The sequence below is a fragment of the Epinephelus lanceolatus genome, chromosome 1 (assembly GCF_041903045.1).
Source record: "Epinephelus lanceolatus isolate andai-2023 chromosome 1, ASM4190304v1, whole genome shotgun sequence".
Taxonomy (NCBI): Eukaryota; Metazoa; Chordata; class Actinopteri; order Perciformes; family Serranidae; genus Epinephelus; species Epinephelus lanceolatus.
Genome location: NC_135734.1, coordinates 12412156 through 12425846, shown reverse-complemented (window position 1 = coordinate 12425846; position 13691 = coordinate 12412156). Strand labels below are relative to the sequence as shown.

Below are 13691 nucleotides of genomic sequence, written 5' to 3'. Positions count from 1 at the left end.
TGAGTGATAATCTGAGCAAAGCCCACAGGCCAACATGCTAGTTAGCCGGCTAAGTAGGTAGCATTAGCAGCCTTGTTAAACTAAGACTTTACAGCTGGGTTTAATGGTTTCATAGGTTTAATGTTCAGTGCTATATGGTCTGTGCACTGTTTAGTTACAGCAACAACTTCTAGTAGTTCAATCGACAATAACTTTAGCATTGCTGTTGATCTGGCTGGTGCGGCTAAACTTGGTAGCAGTTGTTGGAAAACTACATTTTCTTTCTCAACAAGCATGAGGAAATAGTGTCTTATAACAGAGATGAGTTTTAAAAAAAATCTTTTAATTTGTAAAGTATTGTTTAATTTATGTATTTACAGTTTATTCATAGGATTATTTATTTCATTATATCTTCTTTATTTGGAGTCCAAGTTTATGCATTCTTGAATACTATGCTTAAATTGACTTGTAAATTCACATGTAGCTGTAGCTTACTGCCAAGACCTGTTAATTTGTTCCCATGAGGCAAGGTCACTTTTTAGACCCCATTAGGTCACTGTGACTTTCAAACCCAGCTTATCACCAGCTCACAGCTCAATCTATTCACCTCAGAGAGATGTGGACAGAGACGGCGAAAGGAGGACATGGCTGGACAGATATGATTGCCTTGTCTGACTACTGTAAGCAGTCGTACTCAGATGGAATAATAATCTGATCATAGTCCTGTTGTTACAAGTTCTTTTTAGTAAGACTCTTTGGAAATAATTTAACAAGACACTTTCTCACTGCATCAGCTACTGAATACACTGAGGTTAAGTTCAATAATCTATATAAAAGATCTCCCTTTAAAAAATGTTTAAATAAGTAGTTTTTTAGTGCAGATAATGTTAAACATAGCCTGCTGTAGTTCAGACTACATATCATCTGTACTGGTGTCGCAGAGCTGTGGGGTTTAACATCAGAGTGTCACTGACCTGCACATGGTCCAGCAGCATGCCGGCCGTCACCATGCCCAGTCCAGCCAGCAGGTATGTGGGCAGCACCTGGAAGAAGATCCCACTCGATGACTCTCTGGAGGAAATGTGGAGCTTCTGCTCCTCCATCTTGTCAGGACAACTATTGTTGCTGAGATTCATGTCTGATCTGCACAGCTGCCAGCTTTCTGTGCTCATTCAAACCAAACTGGTGCTAACTAGAAGAGCACAATACTGTTTGTCTTTCAGTCTGTCAGCCTGACCTGTCCTGTGCTAGCTAGCTTGGTTACTCATGTGCTTAAAATGTCAGATACAATGATATCATCTCTGTTATACTTTTTATTTCTGGTGACAGCTCAAGACTCATTTGTATAATTTTGAATAAATCTGACAGAATGAGCTACCCGACACCACTATTATTATATCTTATACTATATATCTGTATTAAGACCACATAGATAATTACTAAATTAATCGTTTTTACATTAACATTTCCAATGCTTTAACATTGATCTCTTTGTCAAAGTGACTTGGGTGGGTTTCAGATTTCAGATTAATCAGTATTGTGTAAAACGTTTATTGGCCTTAAGATTACACCACGGTTTCCTATGAAGTTAAACAACTAGATGGAATTAAAACACATTAGGCCTATCAGAGTTTTCATTGAGACTTTTCCAGTTCAGAATGACATGATGAGGCCCACCCTACTCATGTAGAGCAGTGGAAACACTGTTGCTGCAGTCTTAAATGTAATGTACAAATAAGTGTAAATATAATGTCATGTATGATGAACATTTGTGCTATTCCTAATTTATAATCAATTGAAATATTCCTATGGGTACATGAGTAATGACCTTTTGTGAACCAGCAGATGGCATAAGTACACCTCAATTTCCTTCAAAACACAGATCAGCACTTCTACTCTGAAATGCATTATATGAAAAGGAGGTCAGAAGACACAACATCTATAAACTGCATATTTACATAACTCTTATCTTCAAAGTCATTACATTTATAAATCAATAATAATATGCATTTTCTTACTGATGGACAAATGAACTACTGCTGTCTGCTTTTTATTAAAACAAATAACTGCCTTGTTTCAGCGTTAGTGAGCTCTTCACACAGTGGTTTTAAGATCTTGTGTTGCAGGCAAAGTGTTTGTTTGTTGTTGCACATAGGCCTATTGTAGAGTAATCCTTAAGAGACAGATAACAGCCAGTAACTGACCTGGTGTGTGCAATTGTCTTATGGTAGCAAATAGATGTCAGATGAAGGCCACTGTTTTACGATATTTATTTGCTGTTCCTAAAGAAAACAATAAAACTTGAGCATGATTTCAGAGTAATGCAACTACCAGAACATGACATGACATAATTTATAATGATTCAAATCCATGGGCTGCTTCATATCATCTCATGTGATTATCTAAGGGCTACAGGTAAAGGCACCTGCTCTGCTGTAACTGACAACTTCACGCGAAGGTTAACCCTTTTCTAACGAATTGTTGTCCTAGTGGGAATGCTAGCTACTAATGCTAAAAAACAAACTGATTTTTTCAAGAAAAGACGAAAGGTTAAAGAAGCTGTATAATGTGATTTTTTTTGCCTGCTGTTGGCAGAATAAGATATGTCTCCTTTCATGGGGCAAAACAATGGATGGTCAAGCAACTCTCCGTTAAAGTCAATGTAAATGGGGCGCCGGTGGCTTGGTGGTGGAGCAGGTGCCCCATGTACAGGGCTGTTGCCGCAGTGGCCCGGATTCAATTCCAGCCTGTGGCCCTTTGCTGCATATCACTCCCTCTCTCTCTCCCTCCTTCACGCTTGTCTGTCCTATACATTAAAGGCTAAAAAGCCCCAAAAAATATCTTTAAAAAAACAAAACAAAAACAACTCATTGTAAATTGGGCAAGTTAGCTGAGTTAGCCTGCTGTCACCAAAACAACCACCACATCCTGCATTGATGATGTAGTCCTTGTTGGGGACACATTAATGTTTACACTACGAAAGATGTGTGGTGAAATGAGTCCCAGATCACTGCGACCAGGGGTTTAAATGATTGGATCGCAATGTGCCTTACACAAGTATTTAGCACTGTCCACTTGCGATCGGGTCACCCAAGGTGCATGTTAATACGAGGTATAAATAGGCTCTATGTCGTCATTGTTGTATAATAAATCAAAAATGATGACATACTAGATCTTAGCATCATTGTGACCCCTTTTACATTATACATAGTCCTCAGTCAGGGGTAACAGTTGATTGTTGGTTTGTTTGTTGGTCTGTTAATTTTTTGTTATGTTTTTCTGGTCACTCTGTGAATCAAAATGGTAGTCTGACATTAAGTTTGGGTGTTTCATGTCAGTAACTATAAAGAAGCAGAAATGTATTTTCAGAGAACAGAGACACAGCCCACTGTCTGCTATAAATATTCACTCTACACCTCCCATCTCCAGTCAGGGTCTCATGTTATATGTCAAGGGCTGAGCTCAAAGGGTGGGAGCCATAGATTACAGTCCGGTCTGTGGATCAAGTTCGTGTTGGACTCACTGATGGCTTGGTAGGCAGATTGTTTTGTCCATCAAGTCTCTTGACTAGATCATCTGCTGTCTGTGGCGTCCAAGAACTTTATTAGTTTTTTGCCCAAGATGTTGTGTTTGGTTTCCTGTGGAGTGCTGCTGGCATGTGCTGGCAGAGGCAGGCTCTCGTCTGTCATCTGGTGGCAGTTGGGCTCGTAGCAACTTCCAGACGGTGAGCAACGTCAGTGCAAGAGACCAGCTCAACAACAGAACACAAGAAGTCTCTGCTGCACAGGTTTGGTCCTTCTTAAATACATTTAGCGTGCAGCAACATTTGCATTGTTTTAGATTTTAAGCATGGGACTCATGGTTTTAAAATAACTGTGATTGTGTCTAGAAAACTGGTGATTGTAACAGGATATTTGCATGTACAGTTTGGAAATTAAATGATTAGATCATGCATTGACTGGCTTGTTTCTCAAGGTGTGGTTAATGTGACAAACATGGACAGCACTGGTGAGAAGAGCAGGACCCAACTTCAGTTCATCAGTGGCTCCAGTAACACATCCACTGCTAGAAACCCCACCATTCGTCTCCGGGACATTTACGATCCTCAGCCTAACCTTCCAAAAACTCCAGTCCGGATACGTCCTCCAGGTCCAAGACCTCCTTCTGTAAAGGAACTCAATTTAAGGCAAAGCTCACCCGGTGATCCTCCAACCAAGACGATTATGAGGAGACGAACTCTGTCTCTTCCTTCATCTGCAGAGAGTAAAAAGGAACTTAGGAGCCTGCAGGTTCGCTTTGTGGACTCACTGGGCCTCGAGTTAGAGGAAGTTAAGGTCTTTAAAGTTCAAGAGCACCCCCTGATACCCCAACATGTCATGTTCAGACTGCTCATGAGCTCTGAACTGGCTTTCGGGAAGTCACTGGAGCTGTCCCTGCCTTACTTCAAACCTTGTTTCCCTGAAAATGTAGGAGCTCAATCGGACTTCCAGACGCGTCTCTGCACTCAGAGCGTGTGTCTGGAGCAGGTCCTGTGTTCGGAGCAGGGAATAACAGGCACGATACAAGTACTTAATTTAGCTTATGAGAAGGAAGTCACAGTGCACTACTCTTTCACCAACTGGAGAACACACACAGAAACAGCAGCTTCCTGGGTGTCGAGTGGGTACCGTGGGGAGTGCGGTGCTCCAGAAACAGATATCTTCAGATTTCGTCTGCCTGTCCCACCCTTCATTTTGCAGCCAGGAACCATTCTAGAATTTGCCATCTGCTACCATGTAAAAGGATCTAATTATTGGGACAACAACAATGGACAAAATTACAAACTGTCATGCCACAGTTACAAGGTGACTGTGCCGAGGGAGTGTGAGGACAGCATGCTGCATTTTACCTGAGTGTCCACATGGGGAGCTGTAACACATACACAGGTATCAGAGGCAAACAAGCAAAATGCTGTACAGTAAATATATAACCTGTGTTTCCCTTTATGTATTACAAGCTGAGATGGAATGTAACTAAATACCTTTATTCAAGTACTCTTTGTTGCCACTGTATATTTACTCCACATTTCAGAGGCAAATATTGCACTTTTTACACCAGTACATGTACTTGACAGCTAGTTCCCTGATGACATGATCACTTTGTAAAAAATAATGTCATTAATATTGCTCCAAAAAACCCCAATACTGTTTAAAGTAGTTCAAATTAACCTAAAGGTCAAGGATTAACCCTAAATTTAAGAATAAACTTGAATTTACACTTAAACTCTAGAGAAATTCTAGAAATACTAAAACAATTAGACATTTTGGGAACACTAGAGCAGGGTAAGACTGTAGTTTTAATGGGTAAACACAGTGCGTAGGCTGCGGTCTTCAGTGGTTTAATAATTTAACAACAGTGGTTTGTACTAAATGTATTAAACAGAAGATAGAGGTAAAGGCAGTCATACAGAGGCAATGTAAAATTTGAGATATTGTATTTCTTGAAGTCATCAAATGAGGCCTGTTTTGGTATTTATAATGTTAAAGGGACAGTTCACCCCAGAATCAAAACCATTTTCCTCTTACCTGTAGAGCTATTTATCAATCTAGAGATATCCACCGCAGAGATGTTTGCCATCTCTCCAACAAAGTGGATGTCTCTTTCCAGAAATCATGACCCGGTTACTCAAGATAATCCACAGACCTTGTTGTAAACAGTTTCATGTAGGAACTATTTTCTACTACTGAACTACACCAACCAACAGAATCAAGTGTGCATGTTCTCACAGAAGAGATGCTTGTGACAGAGCAAGATGTAAACATTAATGGCATCTTCCTCGGCTGTTCTTTAACATTAACTCAGAGGTCCTTGGTGAGCTAGCAGTAGGTATGCTTCCTTCTGCGTGGCGATATGGTGTGTAGTTCAGCAGAGAGAAAATAGTTCTTATGTGAAAGTGCTGACAACAAGGTCCGTGAATTATCTTGAATAACCAGGTCATGATTTCTGGAAAAAATAATTGCTTACACTAACATTATTAGAAGGCAGACAACTCTACAGCCAATACCTCCAACACTCTGCAACTCACATCAAAACAATCTACACTGATCAATGGCACTACAGGTAAGAGGGAAAATATGTTTATATAATTTTTGGGTGAATTGTCCCTTTAAAAAAAAAGGCTTCATTACAAACAGCTTCTGATGGACCATTCTAGTTTGATATAATTCATTTGTATGGGTACAGCAAAACATCAAAATCTGCTGAGCTTCACCACACATGTGAAGTTCAGCCTTAGAGAGGTCTCCTCCTGAGACCCAGCAATTTATATTTGTCCTCTGTGGGAGGCATGATACTGAGATATATATTTCATACACCATACATGTAATCTATCTGAGTGCTGATGTTTTGTGGTCAGCACATCCTGGGTTTTCCAGTGATGTAACACACATGGGGGTGCGACCAACAGTCTTTTCAAAAAGGGGGGAATTGCAGCAAACACCTTTTATGGCAATAAGGGAGATAAATGATCAAATTTATCAAGATATAGTGTTTCTGTTCTTTATAAGGATATTGTTTTTTATGTATGAGAGTATAAACTATATGACTGTAAGATTTTAGAAGTGTATGTTAATTTCAAGTTTTTCTTAATACACATTTCAACCCACGTCCTGAACCTGCCGACAACAGCTTTGTCTCACTTCAGCCATTTTTTAAACTTCAGTAAACCGAACAAAGAGTGACATGTCATAATACATAAATAATTCGATTTTTCAGAAAAAAAGTTCTTTGCGATATGTTCGTACTTGTTTGTACTTTCACAAAATTGGGGGACTCATTAGAGACATCTTAATAAAAGAATGGTTTCATTCAGCACTAGAGGCCTGACTTTTTCATCCCTGATATGGGTCATGCTCTGAAAACACAACACCACCCACACCTCCAGTTCATAATGCTGGCCTTCTGATTACATTTTTTAAGTCTCAAGCCAGAGCCGAGATAACCCCTTTTAAAAAGGTCCAGTCTGGTTCAAGTCCTGGAAGGATTGCTGTGCTCCTGCTGGGCCTCTATTTAGATTAAATCCTTTTGTATAAGATTCTGCTCACTTTGCACTTTAATAAGTCTACTGACCCAATTTATTGATTAAAAGTTTGAGTTACACAACACTATTATTGTATCATAACACAGAATTTGTCCAGTGTGATATTTGCTGCTTTACACACATGGAGACGGCTGATCTTTTGAGCAGCTTGTTTGTGACTGTGAACTTTCTGCTGTGACCGACAGGGCTTGACCCCATTCTTCTGGAGCTTGCTTTGTTTTTTGCAGGAGGATTACAGTGAGCAGTGTTAGCTCCTCTGTGGCACTGTGACCCGCTCCCCTCAGGTCCCCCGACAGCGGTGACCTTTCACCAAAAAAGTTTCCACTGATACGAGGCCAGAAGCCAGAAAACTTTTTGGCAGGCTGCAACGCTTGGCTCACAGGAGGACATTCTTCTGCCTGCATTAGTCACTGCAGCTGTATGGCATGCTTTAAAAATGATCGCAGCTATCTGAACACCCATAACATTACTGAGCATGTCGAGCCTTTTAAAAAGGAATGCATCAGTCAGAGAAAACTAAAATAAAGGGAGTGCTTATTAAAGACACAGTCTGTGATCTAAAGTTGAACAGAAGGAAAGAAGATTGACTGACTGACAGGTCTTTAAACAAGCTAAACCCAAGTTATTATTTCTTCTGTAACTTTTAATGATTTGTTTACATCAGTAATAACTGTATCAGACCCATGCAGCATTTTTTAATATGAATGTGGCTATAATTCCAATTTGTGGGGTACCTAATACAGTTTAGGGTTTCCTCAGGATTTGTCAAGAAAAATGTAAATAGACATTGCTGATTGAGGCTCTACTCTGCTGCGTCACCGTACACTTATCAGCTGCTCATTCCAGGAACACTGAGAATTTTCTGTGCAATTCTGAGGCACACACACGTTGCACTTATGGGACACTAGATGGCAGCATTGCTCAAATATAAGACCCTACATATTCCATTGAAAATACAGTGAATGCCACAGTATGTATGCTTTTTGTTTCCAGTTGTGGTAGGGATATTCAGATCCTATATTTAAAGGAACAGTGTGTAAGATTTAGGTGAGTGCAGGGACACAACCAGTTGAAACTTTTCTCCTGACTACAATTCCTCCAGTGTTCATTGTTCAACAGGTTTTTACCGGGAGCTGAATTATCTGCAGAGGTCTCCTCCTCTCCTAAACAAACGGACCAGGTGATTAAAAACAGTAAAAACTCTGAATAAAGCAGTTTCACATTACAAATCAGCGTTTCCCCTTCATTGTTTGGCTTGTTGCAAATGGACCACTTGCAAGGCACCTGCTAATGTTTTCTCAGCTATTTTCTCTGGTAACTGAATGTGTGCTCACCTTATTTGGAACCCAGACGTTCAGCAGGTTTTTCCCAGGAGCCAAATCATCTGCAGAGATCTGTTCCTTTCCAAAACAAATGGACCCAGGGATTTAAAGTGCTAAAAATACTGGCTAAAGCAGTTTTACTTTAAAAAAAAAAAATCAGAGTTTTACAAAAGCACGAATGGCCCTATCTAGAGCCAGTGTTTGGTTTGTGTTTGGCGATGCAAGATGGTGATCTCCGGAGATGAGGACCTGCTCCATATGTAGATATAAACAGCTAAATATAATGTAATAAAAATACTATAATTGTTATTTTCAGGTGATTATACTAAAGAAAACATATTCATCATATTCTATTCCATTTCTGCCAATATATCCCCCTAAACCCTACACACTGGCCCTTTAAGTAAAAGGAGCTGTGCAACAATGTAAAAATACTCGATTTCAAGTGAAAGTCCTGCATTAAAAAAACTAAGCACAAGTTTACATTTAATTTAAGGTTAAATAACAAGTTTAACATGTAAAATCTGAATCTGCAAAGTACCACAATTAATAATGTAGCTGTCAAATAAATGTATTGGGGTAAAAAGTGTAGTTTTTGCCTATGACATGTAGTTAAGAAAAAGTGGGAAGTACTGACTCTCAAGTGAAGTACGAGTACTTAAAATTTACTTCTCTAAAGTACAGCTCTTGAGCGAGTGTACTAATCGACATTACTGTGCTGTGTATCTCCCCAGGGTTTGCAATCCATGCAAGTTAAATGCGCTTTGTTTTCACAATTTTTCCTTCTATTTCAAACCATATAAATAGGCAGTGTAAGTACAGTCCTTTTGTTGAGCCTTTCTTTATTCGCTACTTCCATAAAGTAAAATTAAGTGTATGAGTCTTACATTCCTGGAGAGCATCGTCAGTGACAGCATCATCTCTCATTATAAAAAAACTACTGTACTGTATACTGCTTGTGGATTGAGTGGTGTGCTGCTTTACCCTCATTATCTCATTACTGATTCCTGAGAGCTTTCCACTAATGTCCATCTGCCTTTAGAAACTGAATCAGTCTAACTGGAAAAACAGCCCTGAATGTTGTGTCAAATCAATATATGTCAATGTTGTTTATCCTACGATGCTATTTCCTAAGAAATTCAACAGTGTGTAAATGTTCTTCTGTTGGCCTAATTTTCAGTGCAGAGAATTAAAGACCACATTGACTTGGCATTGTTGGGGATCCCTGAATTGCAATTTGGATTTGTCAGCTAAATGTTCATTCTGTGAATTCTGCTCCAGCATAGTGAAACAAATAATAAAAAAAGGTTTCAGGATTAGTAAGGCTGCTTACACCAAATTTCTGACCTACTTATGTAACTCAAAAATAGTAACATCAGACAATGTTGCCTCTTTCTAGGCGGCAGGAGTAAAAATTAGTCATCCTCAACACTTGTGTTATGGTTTCAGAATGATGAAAACAGTTGGTGGTTGGAGGACAATTAGATACGAAACAGGATGTAGGCAACACATGATGATGGTTTTCCTTGGCAACTATGTTTCAAGCAAGTGATGTGGGGATTTTTAGGCTTTCTATTACCTCAGATGGTTTGAAAAATAGTGCATGTAGCTGTTGTTAATGGGGGGAAAAATCTCTCTAGTGAAGCACGGGTTGGTCTGAGCCCTGAATATTTACACCATCTGGCCCCACCCCTGTATACAACATGATACAGTTGTATTCCCAGTAGAAATGTGTATTGTGTTTGGGACCCTCAGAGGGCAATCATAACTTGGCAACTTTTGTTGTTGTCTCTTGTACTTGGTCTCTGTAGGTTGCTTGTAATTACTGGATTTACAGATGGTGACTTACTCCACTGTAGCCGTCACTGTGGATAAAGGCATGTGCGTAGCAATGAAGGGCAAACTGTAGCCACAACAATGAAATGGTCTTTGTGCTGTGAGGCTTTAGTATGTCCTCTGTACTTGAAATGAAATCATTATTTCTCCTAAACCTTTGACAGTTGCACCAGAAACAAAAAGCAAACATCCCCTCAGTTGCCCCAGGCTGCCTGGGTTTCATCGCTCTGACATGGTGCTTGTTTGTACCAATGTTCTTCACTGACAGTCTTAGCTGTCATGCCAGTGTGCTGTTGGGGCACACATCCATGCTGCCTCACAGCACTGTGCCTTTATGTGGGGCTGTCATCTTGTGCTTGTTGCCGGTAGTTATATAAGAGGCCACCATATTAGGAGCCAACATGATGCTCAATAGTGACGTTTGCTCCGCAGACTGGCTGGGATTAAAATGTAAAAATTGCATCATGATGGGTCTCAGTGATTATGAGTTACGTCTTTAACACACTGATGTTTGTTTTGGAATGAAACAAGCATGTCAGTTAGTGTCAAAGATATGACTGATTTCCTCATATGATTTTTTATTTATAGAAGCAATATTTTGTTTATTTAAAGCCAATGTGTGGTTCAGAATAACAGTTCGAGGTGCTCAGTGATGCTGAGCAACAGTGACGTGTATTGTTCTTATGCAATTACTGGAAAATGTTTTCCGGGAATATATGGAAAAAAGGAAATGGTCCAAAATATGACGCGATTCATAATCCAAAGCCTAGTTTTGAACCAGAAGGTCATCACGATTACAGTTGGCTAAAAACTGTCGAACATATGTTCATCGTGTGCGTGTTTGCCCATTGGCCCTCACCCATCTGAGGGACACCCGGAAGTCAGGACATCCCCCTCATGATAAGAGCATCCCTCGTTCCTCCCACGCAGCTCCACAGGTTACCACGGCCTTTCTGGACTGGACTGGCCACTATCAGCCGCCACAGCTCTCGACCAGTAGCTGCTTGTTTCGTTACTCCAGACAGCAAGTGGTCCTGGAGTATGGTGTAATTTTAACTGGAGCTGCCATCTGCTCCTCCACCGGTGCCAGGACGGGGGCTGTGACTCACATAACGTGCGTGTTGATGTCAGTAAAGCTAAAAACTGCACTGCCAATCTGAACGTGCCTGACAGAGTGCCAGGGCTGCTTCTGTAGTTTTTACACTTTTAATATCAGGTAAGAGGTTTCTACCTTCTGAAAGAGGCTTTTCAGTGGCCTCACATGCACCAATTGTTTTAATGTGTTTGGCTGGTAACATTGAGCTTAGGGACAAGTGTGACGCCACCTCACAGTCAGTGTGGGCCAATGGCTTTTTCTCTGCCTGTGTGATGCTGCAGCACAAACACTTAATAGATCAACAGAGGAGGACTTGTTTTCATGAGGGAGTTTCACCTGACCAACCTGCTTAATTCCCTTCATCCATGTCCTCATTTGTCAGAGCATAAAGCACAGCATGATGAGAACAAACAGGTCACTGCCTGCACTTGTAAAATAATTGCTGCTTGATCTGGTGTAGGGCTGGGCAATAAATCAATATCAGGATATGAGACTAGATATTGTTGTGGATTCTGGATATCATAATATTGAAAGTGTTGTCCTTTCCTGGTTTTAAAGGCTGCATTACAGTAAGGTGATGTAATTTTCTGAGCTTATCAGACTGTTCTAGCTTTGTCTTTACCCACTTGGTCATTATATCCACATTACTATCTCACTAAAATCCTCAGTGTAAAGATGTTGTTAAAGCACCAATAGTCAACTCTACACTGGTCAAAGATATTGTGATATTTGATTTTCTCCTTATCTCCCTGCCCAACTCTGATGCAACGAGGTACACTTCATGACACTTTTGTTATCTGCTTACAAAGCACTAAAATGCTTAGATAATCTGTTTGGTTAATCTGAAGGGATTACAACCCATTTATGATGTGTAGTCAGCAATTATCACCCTCAGGCCCCGTTCGGTGCACTGAGCACCTCGTCATGCTGCTGGTGGTTTTAAAATAGTGTGAGTATGTGACACTCTTACAGCAAAGAATTTAAAAATGCCCTCATGAAAAAACACTTTGGTGGACACAGGCTGTAATTGTCACCTTTGTGAGAAAAAGAGAGGAGAATTTCCAAACCACATTATTAAATCACAATTCTGTTTTGTCGTGATATTGAAGAAATATTTCACCCTGAAAATGTCCAGTGAAATGAAAGTGAAACTTATCTATGCTCCCCTGAAAGCCCTGCTCCAACACATAGGTTTTAACAAAAATGCATGTGTTTGGGAAGCACTCTGCACTGGATAAATGAGACTTGTATTATCCTGCACCAGTTGTGTCAGAGTTTGTAATCTGACGTTTTGATACAGTTTTGTAAGCATAGTTCCCAATCAATCAATACATCTATATGTTTGCTGTTTTTCATGAAAGCATGCTGGAAAAAAAAGGTTTTCTTCACAAATTCAAGGTAACACAGTGTGACTAACTCGTACATAAATGGTCGTTTTGTGGGTGAAATATTCCTTTAAAATATTTTCTGAAAAGCGCCTGCATTCTGTTGTACACAAGACAGACAAAGTTTGTTAGAAATTGAAAACCTGTATTGTGCAGACAATAAATAGTGCTTACAAAGGGAATTTTGTCTTTTACACAGACAAGGATTCTGTTTACACTGTTGATATGAAACGCATCAACTGAATCAGTGAGACTCAGACACAGCTCGGGGATGTGACTACTGATACTGGAGTGGGACTGGTCGACTCGGTCACATGCACATTTCCCCTCTGTGGCATCAAAAAGGACGTCTTTCAAAAGAGTCTGTTTACAAAAAAAAGTCTCTGCTTGTCTATGGCGAATACATGACCTTGATTCCTCCCGCTCCTCTGACAAGGTGAAGTGAGGGTTAAAGAGATGTTCCTCTGAGCAGAAGTGGAGCTCGCTGCATGCGCCCCCGTCTACCGGCAGCTCCATTTCTAGAGACATAGCCTCCAAAGGTTCGCTGGACCCAAATACCAGGACGCCCACTAACTGTGGGCCAGGGCACTGGAAGACTCCGTGCAAGGTCTTCACTGACAGAACCAGATATCAGCAACTCTTCACAGAAGAAACCTTGCTATGGCCGGTGGAACCTGCCCGGGGGGGAAGAAGAGGGGAGAGTGTGAGTGTGGGCTAAAACATTCACATACAGGGGTTTCATCAATCAAAGGTCCTATTATTAGCCTGATGGACAGTGCTCTTAAAAGCAGCCAATGACCTCTCATCAAAAAAGGGTTCTTGCGTAAGCACAACCCCGGCTAATTCAGTGTTTTTTTTTTAGCTACAGACAGTCTTGACATAAGCAAAACGTAAGCTAAATATACACAGTCATTCATTATAGTGGAGAGGTGGTGCAAAAAGGTGCAACTCTCTCATCTCAAGGGGCCTGGCTGCAGCTAAATTTAAGGCCTACT

At 40.4% G+C, this 13691-nt stretch overlaps 2 protein-coding genes across 5 annotated transcripts in view; one reads left to right on the top strand and one right to left on the bottom strand.

Moving 5' to 3' along the window:
* Nucleotides 1-2804: 2804 nt before the first annotated feature.
* Nucleotides 2805-9540, top strand: ppp1r3db (protein phosphatase 1, regulatory subunit 3Db). Of its 2 annotated transcripts, XM_033625835.2 has the most exons (3): nt 2805-3766; nt 3955-4904; nt 7285-9540. In XM_033625835.2, the coding sequence occupies exon 2, from the start codon at nt 3975-3977 to the stop codon at nt 4869-4871; it is 897 nt and encodes a 298-aa protein (XP_033481726.1). In that variant the 5' UTR covers nt 2805-3766; nt 3955-3974; the 3' UTR covers nt 4872-4904; nt 7285-9540. The 2 variants fall into 2 exon arrangements, with proteins under 2 accessions (XP_033481726.1, XP_033481725.1); XM_033625834.2 differs by lacking the exon at nt 7285-9540 and having other exon boundaries at nt 3193-3766; nt 3955-6827.
* A 3280-nt stretch (nt 9541-12820) lies between these two features.
* Nucleotides 12821-13691, bottom strand: part of phactr3b (phosphatase and actin regulator 3b) — a 65318-nt gene continuing 64447 nt past the window's right edge. For all 3 annotated transcript variants that reach the window (XM_033627022.2, XM_033627023.2, XM_033627024.2), the window contains exon 13: nt 12821-13370. In XM_033627022.2, the coding sequence (XP_033482913.1) occupies nt 13355-13370 (16 nt within the window). In that variant the 3' untranslated portion in view covers nt 12821-13354. The remainder of the gene's footprint in view (nt 13371-13691) is intronic.